General features: G+C 38.1%; 1 protein-coding gene and 2 non-coding genes across 3 annotated transcripts; all 3 read right to left on the bottom strand.

Annotated features, from left to right (window-relative positions):
- Nucleotides 1–415: 415 nt before the first annotated feature.
- Smp_158950 (kinase, putative) lies at nt 416–24,378 on the bottom strand (the record flags this gene model as incomplete). Its single annotated transcript, XM_018797131.1, has 14 exons — nt 416–522; nt 3,565–3,642; nt 3,805–3,907; nt 5,317–5,390; nt 7,503–7,594; nt 8,189–8,251; nt 10,451–10,633; nt 13,428–13,519; nt 15,910–16,134; nt 18,506–18,646; nt 20,731–20,939; nt 20,976–21,121; nt 21,166–21,317; nt 24,196–24,378. 14 exons carry the CDS (start codon nt 24,376–24,378, stop codon nt 416–418), a joined length of 1,848 nt encoding a protein of 615 aa, XP_018646803.1.
- Smp_tRNA_01063_Pseudo_TCG.1.1 lies at nt 5,621–5,689 on the bottom strand. Its single transcript has one exon. It is a non-coding gene (tRNA).
- On the bottom strand, nt 13,711–13,782 carry Smp_tRNA_00655_Pseudo_TTG.1.1. Its single transcript has one exon. It is a non-coding gene (tRNA).
- Nucleotides 24,379–25,290: the final 912 nt, after the last annotated feature.

The following is a 25,290-nucleotide window of genomic DNA, read 5'->3' as shown; positions in this document are numbered from 1 at the left end:
TGTGCTAGGTCCTATGTTGCGTCTGATCGACTGACTGAGAACCTGGTACATGTGTATAACGGTTCGATTTGTTACTGTTATATCTCGTGGACATACAGGCAGTCGATATAACAGCTACGACTTATTAGCAGAGAGAGAGAGAGGAAATTTTCAAAACAAACTAGTTTATCAATACTTGAAATGTCTATACCAGACAAGTCTCAGTGAGTAATCCATGTACAAACTTTACAATGACCTCCTCAATAAGAGAAAAATTGAGGCTCGATTCCTTGCAGATTGATGGAGGAGGACTGTTAAGGAAATTTCATACATCAGAAACATGCAGCCTAATACTACACCCGTTTCTGCTTTCAGTGGTTCTCTACCCCTAAGCGATATATTAAAATTAGTGATTAAAGACAAAGAAACAAAAAACTTACTGATTTGCAGATTTCATATGACGATAGATATCGAATTGATAATCACCTTGTGATTTAAATAAAGTTGGATCAGTGCTCAAATCAACGTAGACTAGACCTTCATCTGGAAGTTGCAATGAGCAAAAAGAAAGACAAACAACCAAGCAGAAGGATAAGTTAACATAAAGAAAGTGAACAAATTGTTGTAATTCAGTAATTTAGTATACACATTCATGTTTTGTGTAATTGTTTTTGCATGAAGAATCTAGTTATCAAAACCTTTGAAGCAGAGTGAAGAGGTTTCAGGTTAGTACAATGCGTAGTGAGAACACTTAACGGTTTAAAATAGCAATGCTTCAGCGACTAAGGCATTCGACTTACAATTATGAAGTCATAGGTCTTGTTGGAGAGATCCAGAAAATACCTCGAAGAAAGCCAAAATAAAGGATCTGAAAACGCTGAGAAAAACATCTTATCTAATCAGCATTCAATAGATGTTTTGTCAGAAAAATCCAGAAAGGGAAAAGCAACACGTGTTTCTGATAGGATGATTACCTATATACTGCTACTATGTTTAGTGGCGTTCCAGAATTTTCCGGGAGCCCAAGGATATCTGAGATGTTATAAAAACCCTAGATTTTTTGTACATAAATGAAACTTGGAGTAAAACGCTCTTCCAATATTTCGCGCTTCTACTCTCGTGTTCAGGTTGCTGTGTAGGTTTAGCCTGGGGTTATTAGAAGGAGCTTGGAAAACTGAATCTAGTGTTCAATAAGAAGATTTATCAAGTCTGTTCTCCAATTTTCATCAACTTCTATTTGAACAACACGGTAGTGGCACTCACTAGCTCCCATACTTAAAATGTAGCGCAAAATAGATTCTGGGTGATTGGAATACAATAATAATAAAAGTTTGACTGTAATCTTCTCTTTCGGGTTTAAGGTTGGGGATAGGCGAACCAATAGGAGTTAAGATTACATTAGCTCAAAAGTTAATTGTGTTAATCACAATATACCATTGATCAAGACTAAGGGCTTTAGACTATAGATGGAATAGCAGACGCGAGGTAAAGTTATAATCATGATTTTGATTGGTGAGCTCAGTAAATGATATTAATTAACGTCGGAGACATAACCTAAAATTACCAAGATGATATTTAAAACAGTAACTCCAAGATCAAAAAAATCAAATGATTCAACTAATAAGTGAAGAGAGAAGGTTGTGAACTTCTACCGAGTGAAATAATTGTATGAAATATGTACCACGCTATAATGAATTGATATATAAACTGAATTAATATATTAGCCAGTATAGTAGGTTTAGAGAAGATGAATGACTGTTAGGGTAAAGATATAGGATCCAGTGTTCATAAATTTGTTAAATACAAACTATTTTGCAATCCAAAGTCTTTCCACTATCTCAGAGAATATAATTTAAAATCAGTCGCCATGGTGAATACATAACCATTCTTGCTATTGTAATGAAGACTTGGTTAGAGAAATCAAAAACTGTATTTGTGAAATTTGAAAACAATACAGCGAATATACCATTTGCTCATCTTCTTTGAACTATATCTTAAAAACTCGACCGTCCCTCAATTACTGCTGCCACTCCGACTACTTTTGTATTTCTTTCCCTTCTCCTCATTTTCTTCTGTCAGTAAGAATCCTACTTCGATTCCCTGATACCTACTGTTTACATCAGTCTGTATAATCAGCATATACTACATTATATCCGCTTTAATTTAGGTCTCAAATCTTAGACACTGCATGTCACGACAAGGCTCATGGTGTCTCATGTCGAATAACTAACTTTAAATCACCGAATTGAGGTTCACTAGTTTAGGCGCTTAACTCCAAACAATTCACAATAATGTGGCTATTAATGGTTAACTGACATACACACAAAAACTCAACACGGTTGAACTGCATTGGTTACGGCTTCTCAATAGAATATACCCTGGTACGTCCGAAGGTGAGGGGAGTCAGTTTTCCCTCTATAAAATGGCCTAACATGGACACGAATATACAACCACTTGCAGAGAAGTCCTACTCACTACCTTCTAGCGGCTAGGGTGTTGTTTATGAAATTGAGAGGATAAAAAGCGAATGTCCGGCACTTTAACTGGGTTGGTGAACACGGAAAATTCACCGAAGGGAGTTGGAAATCCCTGATTCCAAACCAATGGTGCACATGGACTCCAGGATCCTAAGGAAACAAATGGCGTACGAACCAATTGTTGATCACCGACTAAAATGAGACTGCACCTCTTTACGACGCTTCACTGCCTTGTGGATTAAACCTTTAGGTTGAAGGCTCGGGGTGTGAACCTCTAAGAAAAGCACCTAGTTTGTTTCGGCGTTCGGGAAGTGTCATAGCTCACACATAAGTCAAGTGACTTGTGTGGCGCATGTGCATTTGATGCTAATTTGTACCTATATTTATATGTTCAAATAAATAAATGAGGAAAGGATTACCTTTAAAAATTAATCACTAGTGAGCACCTACTTATGATCGCTGTAGGAAGGTCTGTAAAGGTTAGTGAATTGTTCAAGTTTGTTTCATAAACTAACCTTAGTTTAATAACTATATGCTTATTTTGAATACCTACTATTGAGAAGGTTTACATTAGAATGAAACACTTCTCGAATGCTTCCAGATTTTCACTGATAGTCTAGCCAAGATCAATTCGTGATTTAAACTATCAAAATAACAATATACGTTCAATTTTTAAAAAAAAAACCAACATGAATATTTAAATTCATTTTGTATCATTTGTTTAAATTTTCCCATTGATGTTTAGGACTGCAATTGATCAGTCTCTTATTAGCATATGTGCGTCCTGTGCGAATTATCTCGATCTTGAGTTAAATCAGAAGAATTATAAGCAAATATAGATGGTCTTTAAAAGCGAACGATACCAGGTTCGAGACCCGGAGTGAACAGCAACTCTGGGATACAGGCACATTCAGTTGACGAGTTCAAAATATGATGAAATGTGTGTCCTGAATTCCATTGCTAGCTATCATCCATCTTTGCTTATAATTAATATTTAACTATCGAAAAATGTGAACAGTCAGTCACAACGTGGAACTTCGTACGTACGTACATCAGTTCGAGTTGCCACACCACAATTCAAATCATAGAAAAAAAAAGAGAAATTCACCTTGTTCTAAACGAGACATTGTAAAATCTATTAAATGAACAATGTAACCAAATTTTGGAATATTCCATTCATATCCATCTAAACGAAATTTTACATATGATTTATCATTCTCTTTATCATATAATGTACAACAATATTGACAAGGATTGTCATTATTCAATATTGATGATGATGATGATGTTGATGATGAAGTAGAAGAAGAAGAGTTGGAAGATGATGAATGACTAATTAAAACATTACCCCAATGTAAATCTCTATGTTCAAACTTTAATTCTAATTCAGCAACAGCTAGTGATATACCAATTTGTAATAGAATAGATAAACGTGCACATGGGCAAATTGGCTAGTGAAGAAAAGGGAAATAATAATAATAATAATAATAATAATAATAATAAATAAGTATTCATACCAAAGTTCGATCTCATAACTTCTATTAGTGGTAAATAAACCGAATTAAGGCATGTTATGTGCATGATCGTGACGGCGCACGCTGATTGGCTAATTCTAAATCAATCAGCTCTGGCAGATTATTGGAGGAAGTATCTAGAAGTTTCTTATGTATATATTATAAATATATGAACGTTCTTCTAACCATTGATTGCTGTTTATCTACTCTTGTTATTTTGAATACAATTTCGTTCCTGTTCAACGTGTTCTGATTTTGGGATCTTGTCGAGTGTCATCGTATAAGAATACTAAGCAATATGAATAGGTGGGTTGTTTATTAGCTAAATAATTATAACAACTTCAAATAAAGTGAACATCAGATACCGGAGTTTTACTTTATCGCTTCAAGATGACAAAAGAATTGTAAATGCATTTAGAAAATGTATAGAAATAAAAAATTTCTATCAAACAACCAAGTCTACATCAAGCTTGAGATGTATGTACATTTATTTAAAGACAAGTTCCAAATAGGAAGAAACGCATGTCCTGGATTCCACAGTCACCAATATTTCATCTATTCTACATAAGAAAGGGTTTTTGTGGATATTTCAGAAATTTCATAGTTGAAATCATGAGTCATTTGAAGCTAGACCACCATGGAAAACCTGGGTTCGAATCCCGCGGGTGCGGGATCGTGAATGCGCGCTGCTGAAGAGTCCCATAATAGGACGAAACGGCCGTCCAGTGCTTCCAGGTTTTCCATGGTGGTCTAGTTCCAATTGATTCGTGATTTTAACTATGAAAATACTGAAATATCTACAAAAACCCCATCTGATGTATAATCATATGCTCACTAGTGACTGACTGTAAGGAATTTTTCCTTGAGTTCTAGTGGGAAGCAGTGACCAGTGAAGTTCAACCAAGTCTGTTGTAGAAATATCAACTCATTGAAGACAAATGGTGAACGGTTGCTCAACTTCGTGGATCAGTTGACCTTAGAAATTAACACCGTTGTATGCCGACTCAGCGGTCTATCGGTTAAGTGCTTCGGCGCGAAGCTGGTAAGTACTGGGTTCGAATCTCGCGAGTGCAGGATCGTGGATGCGCACTGATGAGAAGTCGCATAATTGGGACGAAACGGCCGTCCAGTGCTTTCAGGTTTTCCATGGTGGTCTAGCTTTAATTGACTCATGATTTCAACGATGAAAATATTCTACATAAACTTGTGTTATAATGGTTATACCGAGATAATCGACATAGGATTCACAAATGCCAACTAGGACTGAACAAATGAAAGACAACAATAAAAGAAATATCAACACCCGGGATAATGAAAAAATCATTTTAAAAATTGAATTAACTTACAACATTATTTTCTAGAGTAACACCACAAAATGCTGATTCTAAAGCAACCCATAATTGAGTTTTAGGAAAGATACCTAAAAGAAAAGAGAGAGGTAGGAATTATTAAGCTTTTGTTTAGTATGATAAATAATTGAATGAATTTAATTCTATTACTATTAGGAATCTAAAAGGATGATGCACGGTCACGTTAATTGTATTATTAGTAAGCAAAGATGGATAGTGGCTAGCAGTAGAATCCAGTACTCGCGTTTCGTCCTATTTAGGATTCGTCAGCAGGATTTACCTGAATCTCAGACTTGTTGATTTTCACTCTGGGATTCGAACCCAGTACCCTTCGCTTCGAACGCCATTGCGTTATCCACTCAGCTACTGAGTCTTGATAGCCACTTGCTTGTGCAATGGGGTGAAGTTTAAATTCACTTGGTATTGTTTGTTTGAGTCTTCCCTGACGAGTACCAAATAGGACGAAACGTGCGTCAAACTGGATCCCACTGCTAGCCATTATCTGTCTTTGCTTATAATGCTTTTGAAATAAGGCTATATCGAGGCAATAGACACAGTATGCACATATGCCATTTAGAGACCGACCAGTTGCAGTTTATTTATTTATTTATTTATTTAAACACATATATATTGGTACAAAAGGGCACCAGGTACATATGCGCCACACAAAATAATGAAAGTAGGAAGAGAAGGGATGAAAAGATAAGGCGGACTAAAATGTACAACCAGAAGACTCTTTCAGTTAAGAAAGTTAGAACCACTCTTTATGTAGAAAGTAAAAGAAGGTTGCAGCAGGATCGCCACTGGTTTCTATTCTGAGCCATATCTGATAACGTCTCTAGCCACTGTGTTGCACCATCTCTCGGACCCCAACCAAGGAGTCGTGAAGGACCAACAGAAGCTAGCCCTTTGCAGCTTTCTTTCATGCCACGACACCATTTCATACACTGACCTCCTCTCCGCTTTTTCCAACCAGTCCCAGGGTCGGCAAATAATGCACGACGTGGAAGTCTCTGGGACGACATTCGTAAAACATGTCCAAGCCACCGAAGTCGGTGTTTCAGGATGGTGACACCAATTGAATTATCGTCTCTGTGCCCGAACACACGATGCCGAACCTCTGCATTACTAACATGGTGTTGCCACTGGATGTCAGCAATCCTTCGGAGACAACGATGATCGAACACAGAGAGACGTCTAACATCCTCAACTCGGAGAGGCCAGGTTTCACAAGCATAGAGCAAAACTGCTCTCACCGACGCGTTGTAGATCCGACCTTTTACAGCCAGACTAACATCACGAAGGCGCCATAGATGGCCCAGATTGGCATAAGCCGATCTGGCTTTCCTTATACGTGCATCAATCTCATCTCAGTTGCAGTCCTAAAACATAAATGGGAAGATTCAAACAAACAATACTAATAGGTTAATGTTTCCATAAGATGTAATATCTAATCATTTGCCAAATATTGTCGTTATTAACAAAATCACGTAGTCAATCATAATCAACATAGAGCTTGGCATTATGTATATACATCAGCTCAATTTAACATATCATGTCAGTGTGGTCAGATGAAATTAATCAAGTGAATAACAAAATAATTCCAGCATAATCACTGTTGACTTCTATTCTGCGCCATATCTGATAACGTCTCAGAGCACTATATAGCACTATCTTTAGGTCTCCAACCCGAGAGCTCGCAATCTTAGACATCTCTCATTGATATCCATGGACTATGTTGCTAACTGACCACCTGTTCGCTTTTTTATAACCAGTCCCAGCATGAGTAAATAATGCACAACGTGGAATCTACTGAGAAGAACAAGCCACCGAAGTCGGTTTTTCAAGATGTTAACACTAATTTGATCAACATCACTATGCCCAACTACAGACTGCCGAACTTCTGCGTTACTCACATGGTATTGCAACTGAATGTCAGAGAACCTTCGGTGATAACAATGATCGAAGACAGAGTTATCTAACACCATCAACTCAAAGAGACAAGGTTTCATGAGCATAGAGTAAAACTGTTCTTAATGAAGAGTTGTAGATCAGATTTTTAACAACCAGGCTGACATCATGAAGGCACTCAAGGCGGCTCAGATTGGAGTAAGTTATTTTACCTTTCAAAAGAATGATTATATATATATATATATATATATATATATATATATATAGCTTACTTGGATTATCGTTTTCTGATTTTTTCTCTTTGTCATATTTATCCCATGCTTTTTTCAAATATGCAGGAAATGAACCTTGGATAAGATGAACTCTGAAACAAATATATATATATATGTATATATATATATATATATATATAGAGAGAGAGAGAGAGAGAGAGAGAGAGAGAAAATAAACATCACTAAGGAGTTAGCACTAGGTTGATGGAGTATTCGTTACCTCAAAACTGTAGGTACGTTTTGCTGACTAATCCTAACCAACACAAAAAATATAACCAACAAAGGTTTCCTGTCAACTGTATTCAGTCACCTACTTTATATGTTTGTCCTAAGAACTGTATGTTTTCGATTCTTGGTGAAGTTGTAGGTGGTGGATAATACTACTAAGACTTATCTTACATTGAGTTATGGTTTACATAATAAATGTTAATTGAGTATAATTAATCATCTATTTAGTGATACTAATGAATATCATCAAGAGATAGGTATTGTTGTATTTCACTATTGAACCACGGAAGAAGCCGACAGAATATTGTGTAAATTGGCCACTTAGTAATGATGGAATAAATTGATTAATTTAATCTAGACTATAATTTGGTTGGAATGGTGATGAGGAGGAGATAGTAAAAAATATTTGAGTCCCAATACATAACATAATCTGTATAGAGAAAAGAATGTAAACATACTTTTTCAATTCTACAAATCCACATGTATTATTTTTAAGACCCATACCAAGAGCAGTTAGTTCTCTGTAAAGAAATAGTTAATGAATGTGTAGTCAGTGGGAATTAAAATTTTAAAGGTATGAAATTGTGCTTCGACGCATCATGTAATACGAGGCCAACCCGTGGACGGGGTTGAGCAAGCCCCCAAATGCCCTAGTATGGCCGAGAGTGGGGAGAGTCCGCTCTCCCTCTCCAAATGCTCTCACATTACCACGTGTAAATAGCATCTGTCAGGGAATTCCTACTCACTGCCTTCTCGTGGCATTACTGTTGTTTACGAAATTGAGAGGACGAAAAGCGAACGCCTGGCGCTTTAACCGGGTTGGTGGACACAGAAATCCACCTAGGGGAGTTGGAAAACCACAATTCCAAACCAATGGTGCACATGGGTTCCAGTATCCTGAGGGAACAAATGGCTTATGAATTAATCGTTGGTCACCAGCTACCATAGGACTGTATCTTCTCACGATGCTCCACTACCTTGTGGGTTAGACCTTTAGGTCGAAGGCTCCGGGTATGACCCCCTAAGAAAACCACCTGCTTCAGTTTGGGCACCCGGGTAGTATCCTGACCCTCACACAAATCAAATGAGATTTGTGTGGCGCATATGTATTTGATGCTTCCTTGTACCAATATTTATGTGTTTAATTAAATAAATAAAGTCGATGCATCATTCTCCATCCCTTACCATTCAGTCAATCAATCATATATATATAACATATAACAGGGAACTTATATTTTAATTAATAAATAGTGAGTTTTTACAGTACATCTGCTTATTTCGAAAAGATAAGTTGAGAAACTGGTTTATGAGCGTTGGATTGTTCATGAGAGTAGTTCAGGGTTCTGTTGTTTGATGGAAGAACAAACAAGCACAATTCATCCCTTATTAGTTTCTAGAGCTATAAGCCTTCATTGTAATCGACTTCGTATGTGCAACTCATAGAAAGGGAATCGTACAGGATGTCTCAATTATGTATTACCAGATGTAGTTTTAAAACATATGCAAGGAATATCGTCAAGCTTACAACGATGAACCGACGCAGGATTGTGTAGTCAGTAAACTCAAGAGTTATTTCTTCTATTAAATGATCTGAGAAACCTTAATGGTAGTTTTTAAGAAATCGAAGATAGTTAAGACACCTACAAGTGTAACTAGAAATTAAATACTATTTTGCCAGTTTTAGTGTCACAAAGTGCATCAACAAAATTTGGCAATTGCCTTTGGATTTATAATCAAGAAAACTGCTGACCAATTAGACATCCGGCTAAATGATAAGTGAATGCTACTGTTTAAGATACAACTTCTTTTTCTGTGAAACGAGACATAGGCCAATGTGGCTTGAATTTCTAATGGACTTGGGTATAGGAAATTTGTATATCAAAATCGGAACCGGACTTCGGACAAAATACCAACAACACAGGTGATGAAGAATGAAAATAATGCAGATATCCTCGGTAGAATTGAGATCAATACAAGGTTTGATTACTGATATTCGATTCTCGATTGAACGGTTGAATTATTAGATGATTTGGTATATCCCAAGTTGTGGCAAATCCATTCGTTGATCTTGATAGCCAACGATAAACTTTTCTTTCTATATTTATTTATTTAAACACATAAATATTGGTACAAGGAAGCACCAGATACATATGCGCCTCACAAATCTCATTTGATTTGTGTGAGGGCTGTTTTAGTGCACGGGTGTCCAAACTGAAACAGGTGGTTTTCTTAAGGAGCCACAACCCCAAGCCTTTGACCTAAAGGTCTGATCCACAAGGCAGTGGAGCATCGTAAGGAGATGCAGTCCCATGGTAGCCAGTGACCAACGATTGATTCATACGCCATTTGTTGCCTGAAGATACTGGAACCCATGTGAAAACCATTGGTTTGGAATCAGGATTTTCCAACTCCCCTAGGTGGACCCTCCGTGTCCACCAACCCGGTTAAAGCGCCGGACATTCGCTTTTCTTCCTCTCAATTTCGTAAACGACAGTAATGCCACGAGAAGGCAGTGAGTAGGACTTCCCTGACAGAGGCTATATATTCGCTGGCCATGTGAGAGTATTTCGAGAGGGAGATCGGACGCTTCCCACTCTCGGCCGTACCAGGGCATTTGGGGGCTTTTGTCGTTGATATAAACTGGAATATTATACACACTTCAAAATATTTAACTTAACGTATTATTCAACCATTAAAAGGAGCAACATTTAATTACTCACTTGGAAACAATAACCTCTGAAAGTACTTCACTAAAAGATTTTTGTGATTCTCCATTGAATTTAATATTACCTTCAATTGGAATTAATTTAATGACAACATATTCAGTTGGATTGGATTCATCTGGACAACGAAACACTTCACCAAAGCATCCTTCACCAATTTTACTCAGATTTTTCCTACGACTAAAAGAAATGTAAGTAAGCATGTGTTGTGTTGAATGTGGTTTAAAATAAAGCGGAAAAGTAAGTTAATACTCAACAGTCCGAACAGTCAGTTAACTTGAATTATTTAATATAATATAAACATGTTCACTTGATACAGACCATAGAGTAGAAACTTCAAATCAGTCAGTCATATAGAACATTAGGGATGAATTCCAAAAATCCCACTTGGCTTTTGTCAAGTTGTGGCATAGATGAGATATCCGTCTATAAACTAAGAAACGAGTTTATTATGTAGCGATTCGATCCCTTCCTACTTTATAGGTATGAAAGGAGTGCTTTAAAAATAAAAAAAATATTCGTAAATTTCTAATAGTACTTGATTACAGGTGTCTTCGAACCACTAGTCGTATATTTTGAGATTAAGTTAACAATTCCGAGCTTAAGCTCAGAATACTAGAGTAAGTATGGCAAATCGATTGACGAGGTAGTGGCTCATCATCGATTGAGACGGTTAGCACATGCATTACGTATGCTAATTCCCCGACTAGCTCGATGCGCAATGATGGCTCGTGTAGGGGTGGGTTCAAAGAAAACTAGGGGTAGCCAAACCAAGATATGGTATTAGTCCATTAAGCCAGTGATTGTTGGTCTGAAACGTGTAGGTAAATGCAGAATACCTGGTTGGTGTCCTTGCGATTACACTCCCCAGTAGTTGGAAACTGTGACACATCTCGGAATCGGTCATAGTGACTCAGATGCTTTCCCTCTCCGAATTCCCGTAGATTTTCAATTTCAAGATTACTTTATATTTTTTATTCTGAGAATCTAGTCTTCCTCCTAAAATCCTATTCTCCATGGTTAGTGTTTTCTAATACTACTGATACTACTACTGATAGTATTGCCACTTCTAGGACACGCTGTATAGCAATTTGAGTCGATACATTTATATACCTGATAATAAGCTACTTATGATTGACTGAACAATTGCAAATATTATTGATTCACAAAGTTGAAGGATACCGAATATTCCAACAAGGAGAGTCCACTATCCCTCTCTAAATGCTCTCGTATGGCTTCGCACAAATAGCCACTGTCAGGGAAGTCCTACATAATGCCTCTCCGTGACGGGAGTGCTGCCTACGAAATTGAGAACAAAATGCGAATTTCCGGCGTTTACAGCGGGTTCTTGGGTAGGAGAATTCCACCTAGAGGAGTTAAAATACTTTGATTTCAAAACAATGATCCATATGGACTCCAAGATCCTGAGAGTACAAATGACGTATGAAGCTATTTTTTCTTACCGGTTCCAATGGGATGGGATCTCCTAATGTCACTTCACTGCTTTGACTATTAGACTTCTAAGTCAAAGGGTCGGTGAGTGGCCCTTTAAAAAAACTACCTGCTTCCGCTGGGAGACTTGGAGAATACCTCAGCCCACACATAAATTTAATAATAACTATTTAAATAAATAAAATATAACACAGGTCAACCATCTTCTTGCATTGATCAAACACTAATATTAATCCCTTGGATGTGTTGGGATGATCCAGAAAATTCCTCGCAATAGACACGACAAGCGCAGGAAACATTAAGAAGCATTTTATCCAATCAGCGTTGACTAGGGGTTTTGCTGGAAACATCGTGAAAATGGAAAGTCATATGTAGAGTTTCTGATTGGCTAATTAATTTACTGCTACTATGTTTAGTAGTATTTTAGAATTTTCAGGAAAACTTAAGGACTTCTAAAATACTATAAAAACCCCATATTTTCTGTACCTTTGAAGTAAAGTGATTTTCGCATATTTTGCGCCTTTTCTCTCGTGTTCAAGTCGCTTTGTAGATTTAGCTTGGGGGTTACGAGACTAGATTAGGATCCGAGTATAGCGTTTAAACAGCAAGACCTATCAGGATGTCTATAGACAGATAACTTTTAAGATTTATAGAAGAACAATGAATAAATGTATTTATGTCCTATGCATGAAGTCATATTACTTACAGAAGTTTTTGATGATATGCAATAATTATTTCGTTGATTCTAACTAGGAAGTACGCACCTATGAATGTGACACAAATCACAAACTAGTAAGGTCACTGTCTGATAATCTTAGACTTCAATTAATCATAGATATTCCAAATCACTTGAAAACTTCGCTATAAGTAAAACGATAGAAACTGTGTAAGTGGTTTTGGGGTTGAAATTGACTGATAATATACGCAAGTTGTGTATACATACAAGTTACTGAATTGATTAAAGTATTTTTCATATTTGAAATCGTGAGTCAATTGAAACTAAACCACCAGGGAAGACTCGGAAGCACTGGACGGCCATTTCGTCCTATTGTGGGACTTTTCAGCAGTGCGCATCCACGACTTCGCCTTGCGAGATTCGAACCCAGGACCTACCGGTCTCGCGCCAGAGCACTTAACCGATAGACCACTGAGCCGGCATCCGATGGTGTTTATGTCAACCCAAACCAATTCACGAAGTTAAGCAACCGTTCACCAATTGTCTTCAGTGAGTTCTTATCTCGCAACAGACCTCGTTTGAACTCCACTGGTCACTGCTTCTCAATAGAACTCCTGGATTTACCTCTCGAAGTCAGTCACTAGGGTGCATATGATTATTATTATCAGGAGGGGGTTTTGTGGAGATTTAGTATTTTCTTAGTTCAAAGTGTGAGTCAATTGAAGCTAGACCACCAGGGAAAAGCTGGAAGCACTGAACGATCAAACTATCCAGCTCAAAGAACAAAACATCAAAATGTAAAATCTACGAGTGAAGGCAACAAAAATGAGTGACGGAAAGACTTACCTTGGAATAAATAATTGTCCAAATGTTTTGTAATCGGATTGTTCACAAATTTTAAACAATGTCCCTTTAATATCTCCAGCTTCATATAATGTCTAATAAATGAAAATAAAAATGAATGATTATTGAAAAAAATGATTTACATTAGATAATTATTACCATTACTGTTTTTGACTAACCAGATAGTAAGCAAAGATGGATAGTGTCTAGCAGTAGAATCCAGTTTGACGCGTGTTTCGTCCTATTCGGGACTCGTCAGCTCGATGTACTTGCATCTCAGAGTTGATGTTCACGCTGGGACTCGAACCCAGTACCTTTCGCTTCAAACGCCATCCCGTTATCCACTCAGCTACTGAGTCCTGATAGTCACTTGCTTGTGCAATGGGGTTATATCGAGGCAATACGCACAGTATAACCAGATAGTGTGTGTTAAGTTCGGACTATATAGTTTAGTAAAGATAACTTTAATTTGTACATGATACTCGTTTAGAGCTGCGCTTACTTGGAGGTAACATTGAAAACCAAGAAGTATAAGACATTTGAACGGATTAGATTCAATTCTTGGCGGAATAACATGAATAGACACGATTTAAGAGTTTCGAACTAAAATGAGACGCCTTTTTAGTACTCGTCGGTTTCCAGTAATACTCCGACTGAAACCAATCGATGACGAATAGCACCTAAAATAACTAGACACTTTGTAAAATTTTACTACTTCTTAAGTTACCATTCTTCAATGGCATTATTAAGTTGGACAACACTTATTTTTAATTTTATCATCAATTTACTATCATCACTATTAATGCAGAACTCAACCGTAACTGCTACCTTGACGTTATGGTCGGGTTTGCATATCATGACGACCGAACGATGATATAATGTCTGGACTATCTGTTTCTTAAGGTCGTACTATGTTAGACAGGTTGGTTTGAGAGTTATAAGAACTAACGTAGGAGATTTAGGCTCGAAGGCGGATTAGTACTATCGATTGTACAGGAGTGTGACGCCAGGAAGGCGTTTCCCACAGCAAATATATAGATGCTACCTAACCACAACGGAAGTAGAGGTTAAAAAAAGATCAGTCATGAAATTAGCACACATCACCTTGCCCTATATATTTCTGTGACTGGCAATAAAGCCTTAAAAATACTGAGCAAATACATATAAAACTAATTACGAAAAAGCCGTGTGTAACTGATCTCAAGCATTTTTTCTTTGGGCTATGTGGTTACACTCTCAGGTTGTCATACCACCCTTAACCCAATTTCCTTTACAGACACCTCAAAAAGAAATTCCTTCCACGATATGAGTAGATGGGAAGTAACAAGCATTCTTATGCCACTGGCAATACTCAAGATCATGATCATAATCGAACCTTACTTTTAGCGCCTATTTTTCATCTATGATACTTGATAACAATAAAAAGGTACTTTTTACCATTTATCTGGTTTTCGGATATTTTGATTGAATGATTAAGTGACATGTAAAATATGATAGAGCAAACAATAATACAACAGGATATACCTCAACATTATAGTGAAACTGAAGCACAGTACTGTTGGGGGTGCTAGATCTCTAGAACTCAGTAAACATCTTGTTTTTGTAATTTTATTTCAGAAATTTGAATTTCTCGTTCTCGCACCAAATGCGCCCATTCTTACTTTCAGATTGTATTTCTCACTTGGAAGGACCCTAAATTTTAATGGTTCGTTGTCTCTTTTAATATGCCTTTAATGACGTTTCGGAGGGACATTTTTATGCTGTATATATATACGCTAGAGTTGTGTTTGTTGTCTTTCTTGATTCTGGCTGCTTTCGAACCTGGACTTCTCCCTAAAGTTAACGGGGCTAGAACACATCGAAATAGTTAGTTTATCTTGTCATTGTGTCGCTGAGTCTTTGTTCTGTTAGCCGATTTAGGTGAACTCGTAATCTCTTCAAACATAGCAAGTACCCATTACACTGCTCTGCAAACACCACCAAAGCGTAATCTGCAACTAATATAGAGGATTGAGTGAGGAAATACACCCAAATGCCAGAGTGGGGTCAGTGACTGAAAGCGTTCGCTCCTTCTCAAAATGGTTTTATATAGTCATGCGTTTAAAGGTTTAGATAGCGAACTCCTACCCACTATTTATACGAAGTGGTGTAGTTTACGAAGATAAGTTGAGTAAAAGCGAATATCCGGGGCTTATACTGACTTCACGAATATAGAGAAACCTTATAGACGATTTGGAAAGTCCTCATTTCAAACCAATAGTGCAGATGAACTCTACAACTTGGACGGATCGAATGGTATATGAACCTATTTAGGTCATTGACTACTAATAAACTGGATCTCCTAAAGTTGCTAAGATGTCCTGTGAATTAGACATGTAGATCGAAGGTCAAAGTACAAATATAATAGCTAATAATTGTGGAGAAAATAATCGAGAGAATAAATATATCATTACATACAATAAAACTTTAACAGCAGTTAAATTACCATATATGAACGATTTAATATCATATTTTCACAACGAAAACGTCTTGTAAGTCGTTTTGTGTAGGATCCAGATTTTTTACCAGCTTCCACTTTCTTCATTGTAGAAAATGATGATTGGAATGGAATTTGATCATGTTCAATTTGTTGATTGGTAGATGTAGTAGACAAATTAAAACATTGTAATACATGAGAAGAAGGCATTTGATCTACGCCATGAGTAACCACCTTTAATAAGAATCCAACATTAAAGAAAAGAAAATTTTGTCAGGATTGACGGGAATTTATGTATTGTAATTCGAAATGAATTAAATTACATGAAAAGAATTTCGATAGATATACAACTTACAAACAATGTCCGTTGATAGGATACAGTCAGTTAGTCAGCTACAACGTAGGACCAGGCATAAATATGCATCGGTCCAAGTTGTCATACCTCATTAGCACAACAAGATCAACACAGAATTCATAGAAGTAGTTAATTTAGTGGTAGTAATATATAAAAGAAAGGTTGGATTTAAGGATATAATACAGGAAGACAGAAACATACTCAACATCTAAATGAATTATTTCTAAACGAAGTGCAGTTGGTCTGAATACTTAACCCTGATGCTTCGGTTTGGGCACCCGGGCAGTATCACAGCCCACACACACAAATAGTGTGGCGCATATGTACCTGTCAAAGAAGGGGAATAAATTCTAGTTACTTATTTAATAATACAGTTACAATACATAAATTTTATACTTGACTCCTTCGTTGAGAGTTGAGGCTTTTCTGTTTTGTTAATTACACATAAACGAGTATATGCCAGTTTGATCTCCTTACTAAAACTCTCTTTCTGTACCATCAAAATAATATTATATTAAGCAATTCTTAGGGGATTATCGTCGGTTATTTGTACTATGGAAAGACTCTTATTTACCACGACTTATATATATCAGAGTGGGGTCACGCATTGGAGAAGCAAGGAAAGGATTCCTACAACTGAAGAACATATGGAATTCAAAACAACTGTCAGACATCCAAGCCAGAATTTCCAGTGCGAACGTCAAGACAGTTCTACTGTGAGAAGTTGAAACTTGGAGAACTACTTTAATCATCAAAAAACTACAGGTATTTATGAACAGTAGTGTGTGTAAGATTTTCATATCCATTACTCAAACGCTATCAGCAAAGACCCACTTTGGCAGAGAATAAACCAGATTCTAACTGGAGAGGGAATTGGGAACAGACATTGGAAATGGATAGGACATACAGTGAGAAAATCGTCCAGCTGGTTCACTGTGTAAGCCATAACTTTGGGTCCTCAAGGCAAAAAGAAGAAGAGGACCAAAGAACACATTGCGCCGAGAATCGAAGGCAGACATCAAAAGAACGAATATCACTTGACAACTAAAAAGGATAACCCAGGACGGCCCATGCTCCATCAAGGTTAACAGGCGAAGTCAAGTAAATAGGTAGTGTATGTCAGCATGAGGACTGTGTAGATCGTTGAATTTTATTGAGATCACAGCCTTCTCGTGGCTGGGGTTTTGTTTGCGAAACCGAGAGGACAAAAAGCGAATGTCCGGCACTTCAACCGGGTTCGTAAACACAGAGGGTCGACCTAGAGGAGTTGGAAAACCCTCATTCCAAACCAATGGTGCACATGGACTCCAGGATACTGAGGGCACAAATGGCGTATGAACCAATTGTTGGTCACCGGCTACCATGGGACTGTATCTCCTCACGATGCTCAACTGCCTTGTGGATCAGACCTTTAGGTCGAAGGCTCCGAGTGTAGCCCCTTAAGAAAATCACCTGCTTCGGTCTGGGCACCCGGGCAGTATCATAACCCTCACACAAATAAAATGACAATTTTTTGTGTGGCACATATATATCTGGTGCCACTTTGTACCAATATTTGTGTGTTTAAATAAATAACTAAATAGATTGAGATCACGAGGAACCGAAACCTAGTTTAAACAACCACTGAAAACCTGGAAGCACTAGACAGCTCGTTCTCCAAGAATGGAATTTGCCAGCAGTGGAAATCCATGACCCTAACACACGCGATCAAACCTAGAACCTCGTAAGTGAACGCTTAACTTCTAGACAACTGGGCTGATTAAACCTCACTGGTTACAACTTTTGACCATATCTCCGGAAATATCGTCACTAATACGCGCATTATAAATATCACTACCGATATATATAATAATTATCATTATTATTAAACCAAGTCATTAGATTTTACATAGTTAAGATCATGAGTCAATTGAAGCTAGACCACCTTGAAAAACCTGAAAGCACTGGAGGGTCGTTTCGTCCTATTATGTAACTCCTCAGCAGTGCGCAGCCACGATCCCGCCTCGCAGGATTCGAACCCAGGACCTACCAGTCTCGCGCCAGAGCACTTAACCTCTAGACCACTGAGCCGATATCCAACGGTATTAATGTCTAACCTCAACCAATCCATCATTAGTTTTTTACCGTTGTCACTAGAATATATATTACAAGTAAACAATACACCTTTTATTGACTTGATTTTACATAATATTATGTAATAAGTAAAAATTTAATAAGAATAAGTTTGACAGTTGAAATTATGTCACTTACTAATTTATTCTTATGATGTGTAGACATAGAATGATCGGATGATGTTAATGTTTGTTGACCATTTACTTGTGATGAAATATTTCCCATTTTAAAATTGACAGTAGATTTTCGATTAGGGAATACTGGATGAATAGGTGTAACCTGAAACATTTTTTAAAAACCGATTATTATTAACAATACCATATAGTAATAATAATAATACGGATGTAACGACCAACTTTTATTCACTTTGCTGCCCCAAATGCCCCGGTACGGCCAACAGTGGCGAGAGTCCGCTCTCTCTCTCTCACGAAATACTCTCACATGGCCACGCGAATATAGCCTCTGCCCGGAAAGTCTTACTCACTGCCTTTTCGTGGCAGAATTGTTGTTTACGAAATTGAGGGGACGAAAAGCGAATGTCCGACGCTTCAACCGGGCCGGTGAACACGGACATCGGCTCCAGTATCCTGAGGGAACAAAGGGTGTATGGATCACTCGTTAGTGACCGGCTACCATAAGACTGTATCTCCTTACGCTGCTCCACTACCTTGTAGATTCGACTTTTAGGTCAAAGACTCGGGGAGTGGTCCCCTAAGAAAACCACCTGATTCGGTTTGACTGTATGGGCAGCATCCCACCCGCCACACAAACCAATGACAACTACTATTGGCCTTACTGTTATTATGTAGCGCATATGTATTTGATGCTTCCTTGTACCGATGTTTGTGTTTAAATAATAAAATAAACTTCTGTATGTTTCATGAAAACTTGGCATTTAAAAACTCTCTCACTCTCACTCACTTTATATCAAATAACAAGTGAAGATATATCATGCAGTGACCAACCAGAGATTGGTGTTTTTAGGTTTAAGTAACACTTTATGCATGAAGACTACTAAAAGTAACTAACTGTCCGAATAATAAAAAAAGGAATAGTTTTTGAGTATGAAACTGAAAGGTTTGAAAATGTAATGCTTTAGCTACAAATATTTCACTGAATCCAAGTTATACATCCAAAGTCTTTTTGAAAAAACCAAAATGATAGTTTTGAGTACACACTCTGTACAAACGTAAATTTAGGCATCAGATTTGAATCAGCACAGCTTCTTTTAGTCTTAATGGTAATATGACTTAAGAATTATGTAACAGTGAGAATTATTAGTAGGATGTCATGTATTATTTCACAGAAGTTTGAATCTATTCGATTGAAATCACATCGTGAAGCGAAACCAATGGTAAACTGTTTCGTTGAGTTTTATGTTTGGATAAACTTAAAAGCGGTTATAGCTGAGGTAAGTTGTCCATATTTCTTTTTTAGGTGCCTGGGAAGGGAATCAAATAAAGAGTGATTATATTAACTTCGAAGTGTGACCTTAATGTCTAAGAGGCAACCGCTCGAGGGAGGAAAAACGAATCTTTTTGAGTGACTTTAGATGTATCGGCTCAGTACCTTTAGGGCCTTACGGTTAGCTACAAAAGTTTGTGATACAAAGTGAGGTGTGTTTTCTGTAGAAAAATTTTCTAATCTCTTCCTCTTTTTTTCTAAGAAAGCAATATCCCCGCAGATGCTGGCTGTCTGATGGAAACCCCATCCTTGATTCTACAGTGCAATCAGTAGTAAGATTCTGACCTTAGACCTTTTTTTTCTATTCTTGGTCGTACTTCTCTCAAACTGACCTGCCTAGCATAATAGAACCTTAAGTAATGAATTTTCCAGCTCGACAGTCATCACGATAGGCAAACTCAATCATCGCTTCGAAGCAGTAGTTGTGGTTAAGGCATATTATTGATCATAGACGTCGAAAATTTTATAATTTTTTTTTATGTGCACCTAACAACAGCCCGCAAAACTCACTCAGTTGCAATTGAGAACAAAGGTAAGATCAAGAAAACAAGAACAATTGAAACCTAAGGAGCAGATTCAACGTATACAGAACAGAAATTAAGTAGATGATCAGGAATTTCGGTCTGAATAGATATTAGATTTATGTGCCTATAAAATAGGTAGATCTTTTAAAAGTTATAAATTACGATTCAACAATTTAAAAGGCAAGGACATTTTGATTTCATACTTTATGTTACAACTGTTCCGAATCACTCCAGAACTCATCGGTATTATACTGTGTAAACTGACCAGCATGTAACAAATGATGTTAGAAACTAATAAGGATTAAAAATTGACTGAAATAAACACAATTATACAGGGATTTGGATTATGATCCATGTGGACAAAAATCAACTCACCTGAAGAGTATTCACTAAAACATCACCTGACACAATTTTAGGTGCTGGTAAATCATGAGTATTTTTAAGCGACTTCAAGGTGGAAAGGGAGTTTGATGGTCCAGGAGTACTACAAAATGCAGCAGATGAACTATTGAAAATATCATAAGATTTGGTTTTTACAACCAAATTCGGATGGTATTCAGGTGGAGTAGTACGTTCTTCGTTACCTGTAAATAATTATTAAATGATAAAATCCAGCTTACGATTCGCTATTTGATGGTGAAAACAAGATGTATGGTTACTAATATCCGATTCCACAACTAATTCATGCTTTTCATACGAAGAAAAGTCTGGAATAAGTTTACCGACGCTATGAATCACACGGTTTTGTTTATCCTTCGGTTTCTCTCTTTAAGAAAATATAATAATAAGTCTTTCCATGAAAGTTATTACAACTTTACTCCAAGTGATTCAGTGGATGAGTCAGCGAATAAGTCACTAGATATATTGGAAATATCAACTTTACGAGAGAAACTCTGAAAAAGGTCTTCGCAAGAAGACATAAAAGATTGAGTATTTCGTAAACGTAAAAGCAAAGACAGGACCTGAAAAATAAAGATGGTATTAAAAAGCTTATATCAATATGTAGCTATACCTACATGATAAATTGTATATTATCTAGTTGCACAGTTATAGCTTACATTGATACTATTGTTGCTACAGAATACGTTCGTAAGCCACACTGACACAAAATATAAAAAAGGTTATGTTCATAGTGAGGCAATCTGATGGTTTAGAATAAGCTGGGAGTGATATTTTATGCCGTTAGTTGTGAAATATTGTCACCAGTTTATTATTTATTTTTTAACACATAAACATTGGTACAGGGGGGCACCAGATATATACGCGCCACACAAAACAATGAGAATGAGAAGAGAAAAAAGACGGTAAGGTGCATATAAGAAAAAAGAGAAAAAGAACAACAACCGCAGATTAGTGTTAGTGTAATAATAAGAATAGGGGGGAACAGAAATTTACAACCAGAAGAACTCTTTCAGTTAAGGAAGTTAGAACCACTCTTTATAAAAGTAAAAGGTTACAGAAGGAGCCATATCTGATAACGTCTCTAGCCACTGTGTTGCACCATCCCTCGGATCCCAGCCAGGGAGTCGTGAAGGTCCAACAGAAGCCAGCCCTTTGCAGCTTTCTTTCATACCACGACACCATGTCATACACTGACCACCTATCCGCTTTTTCCAACCAGTCCCAGCGTCAGCGAATAACGCACGATGAGGAATTCTCTGGGACGACATTCGTAGAATATGTCCAAGCCACCGAAGTCGATGTTCCAAGATGGTGACACCAATTGGATTATCTTCTCTGAACCCGAACACACGATGCTGAACCTCTGCATCACTAACATGGTTTTACCACTGGGTGTCAGCAATCTTTCGTAGACAACGATGATCAAACACAGAGAGTTGTCCAACATCCTCAAATCGGGGGAGGGGGGGCAGGTTTCATAAGCATAAAGAAATACTGCTCTCACAGACGCGTTGTAGATTCGACTTTTTACAGACAAGCTAACATCACGAATGCGCAAAAGATGAACTAGATTGGCATAAGTCGCTTTGGCCTTCACTTTACGTGAATTGATTTCATCATCTGCGCCACCACCAGCACTTATGTAACTACCCAGATTCACGAACTTATCGACTCCTATCTGCTCACCACCCGAGGTGAGTGCAAGATCAGGGTCTTCTCAGTCTTGAAAAAATACTTTGCACTTGGAAGGTGCAAAGCACATATTATACCTACAGACACTAGTTGTCAACTGATTAAGTGCGCATTGCATGCCTTGAGAATCATCGCACAGTAAGACAATATCATCCGCACACTCAAAGTCTTTCTCCAGGCAGCGGATTCACACCGCCATCAGAGCTGTTTACAGAATGTCATCGATGACAACGTTGAAGAGGAATGGTGAGATTGGGCAACCCTGTCTAACCCCACTGCTCGAATGAAACAAGGGAGAAAGGTGGTTGTATGCTCTCACTCTGTCTGAGGTGTTTGTATACAGAGCCTTTTAGATGTTAATAAACTTCTCAGATATACCCTTCTTCAATAGACAATCTCAGAGGACAGTCCTGTCCAACGAATCGAAGGCAGTCATGATATCAAGAAACACTACGATTGTTGGCCTGCGATAAGGCTGACGGTGTTCTAACATTTGGCGGAGGGGAGGGAAGATGTGATCAATGCATCCTCGACCAGAACGAAAACCAGCCTGCTCCTCGCGAGTCAATCGTTCTCGGATTTTAAACAACCTACGAAGAATGACAGAAGCCAATAGTTTGGACGCAATCGGAAGTAGACTTATCTCCCGATAGTTGTTACAGGAACGACGTGAACCATTTTTAAGGATAGGGACGACTGTTGACTCATTCCATGATGTTGGAACACTTTCTTGCTCCCAAACCTTTGCAAACAACACAGTCAGTTCCTTAGCCAGCAAGTCACCACCATCTTTAAAAAGAGCCGGAGGTAAGTCATCTGGGCCCGGTGATTTGTAGCGCTTCAAGAGTTGGAGTCCCTTGCGGACTTCCGCCTCGTTTGGTGGATCAGTCGTCACCGGCCACGGAGAACAGGACAATCTGATCGATGTTGCCGGAGCAGCAGACCAGTTGAACTACCCTTCAAAGAATCCTGCGCATCGTCCAAGACGTCAATGGATGTTAGTGATTGACATCTCGTCACCCTCGTAGATTGTTTCACTCACACCAGACTTCTTGCTGCCAGTGGCTCGGATGACTTGGAAGAGCTCCCGGTAGTTACCAGATGCAGCTGCTGCTTCCATCTCATTTGTACGCTTCCACCACCAGGCTTCTCGATCCTGACGAAAGCTTTGCCCAGTTTCATTGCGTAACAGCCTTCGTTTGTGGTCAAAATCACGGTCACCCGGAGTAGGCCGGCGGGCTTCCATCAGTTGTAAGGAGCCTGAAGAAACCTAGTGCTTACAAGCGGGACGTTTTGCTAAGCTGCAAGCGGCTTTACTCGTCATTTTCATGGCCTCAGGCAGTTGCAACCAATACTTATCTATACTTTTCGGCGGGATGGTAGCTAGCCTAGAAGCTAGCTCGGTTCGATACTTACTTGCAGCAGAAGTTGCAACCAATTTGCTGATATTAATCCGTTGATGACTATCAATTCGTTGGCCACTGAAAAGTAAGGCAAGCTTTGCACAGACCAGGGCATGGTCAGAGTCCAGACAGGTACTCCAAAAGGAGCGGTAGTCTTGTACACAACCACGCCAGCGGTAGCTAATGTGATCAATCTGAGTCCAGGTTTGAGGTGCAGAAGGAGGGCACCACGTGGCACATCGGCAACGACTGCGCCGAAAGTTAGTGCTGTGTGAGAGCATTTCGAGAGGGAGGGTGGCCATTATTGTCAGTAATTTAGTAGAGCAAGTACACATTTATCAACCCCAAGATGTGTTAAACGTAAATAGCAATAAACTAAATGACCTGCAATACATCGACCTGAACTTTTGCAGTGAACTTTAACGAAGGACGACTGTGGAATAATATTGAGGTGAAAAAGATTTCGGCGACCGTGAAGAACCGCAAAAACAAGTGTGCTTGTATCAAACTGAAAGGTATTGTGCATTTTTACTTATGCATAATCTTAAAGTCGGAAAAGGACTAAATATTGATGAAAATACACGTAGTTATAAAAATATGCACCACACTACATATGACGTTGCTCAACAACTAAACCGTTCAATATATTGTACACAACTACTATAACTGCATTCTCTATATACTCATAAATTGAAGACGCTATGTAGTAACACACTGACGATGAGGAAACATAGAATAGCAGTAGCCATTTCTTTACGTGGATTACGGGATATCGAGAATCCCCCTTCACCCTAGAGGATGCAGGCCATTTTTGTTAGACGTTTGTATTACCAGACGTTATGCACAGAGATCACAAATTCGATATCCAAGTAGTGCATAGATGATTTACGAAGAACGGTTACAACCATGCTGATGATCGATTGACAAAAATAAGTACGAGTTAATCATGCATGATTAATTCGTATTTGCTTACACATCCTCAGTTTTATAATAGGGTTATAGAATCTGTCAGGATGGATTTAAGGAATTTTCTAAGAGAATATGAATGGTGTTACGGATGTGAGAACTTAGTTTATAATGTGCATTCGCTACAGCATCTTCCTGACGATGTTTTAGCACATGTTCCGTTAGATAGCTACTCAGCATTTCCATTCGAGTCTTATATGAGACAAATTAAGAAATCCGTACACAATGGGTATTCCGTGGTTAAGCAAGCAGCTCAGCGTTATGCGGAACAAATGTCCTTCTGCGATAGGCTCCAGGTTGACATTTCGACTAATGATAACCCAGTGATAGGTAAGGCTGACTCACGCAAGCAAGTAATAATGTTTAGGAATAGCCAAATAAATTCATTTAAGCCTGATAACGTTGTAGTAGTAAACGGAAAGCCGGGATTGATTACTGATATTCAGGATAGTGGACTATTAAAATTCAGGCA

This window comes from Schistosoma mansoni (assembly GCF_000237925.1).
Source record: "Schistosoma mansoni, WGS project CABG00000000 data, supercontig 0167, strain Puerto Rico, whole genome shotgun sequence".
NCBI classification, from domain to species: Eukaryota; Metazoa; Platyhelminthes; class Trematoda; order Strigeidida; family Schistosomatidae; genus Schistosoma; species Schistosoma mansoni.
The sequence above is the reverse complement of the archived record's forward strand: the minus strand, read 5'-3'. Positions and strand labels throughout refer to the sequence as shown.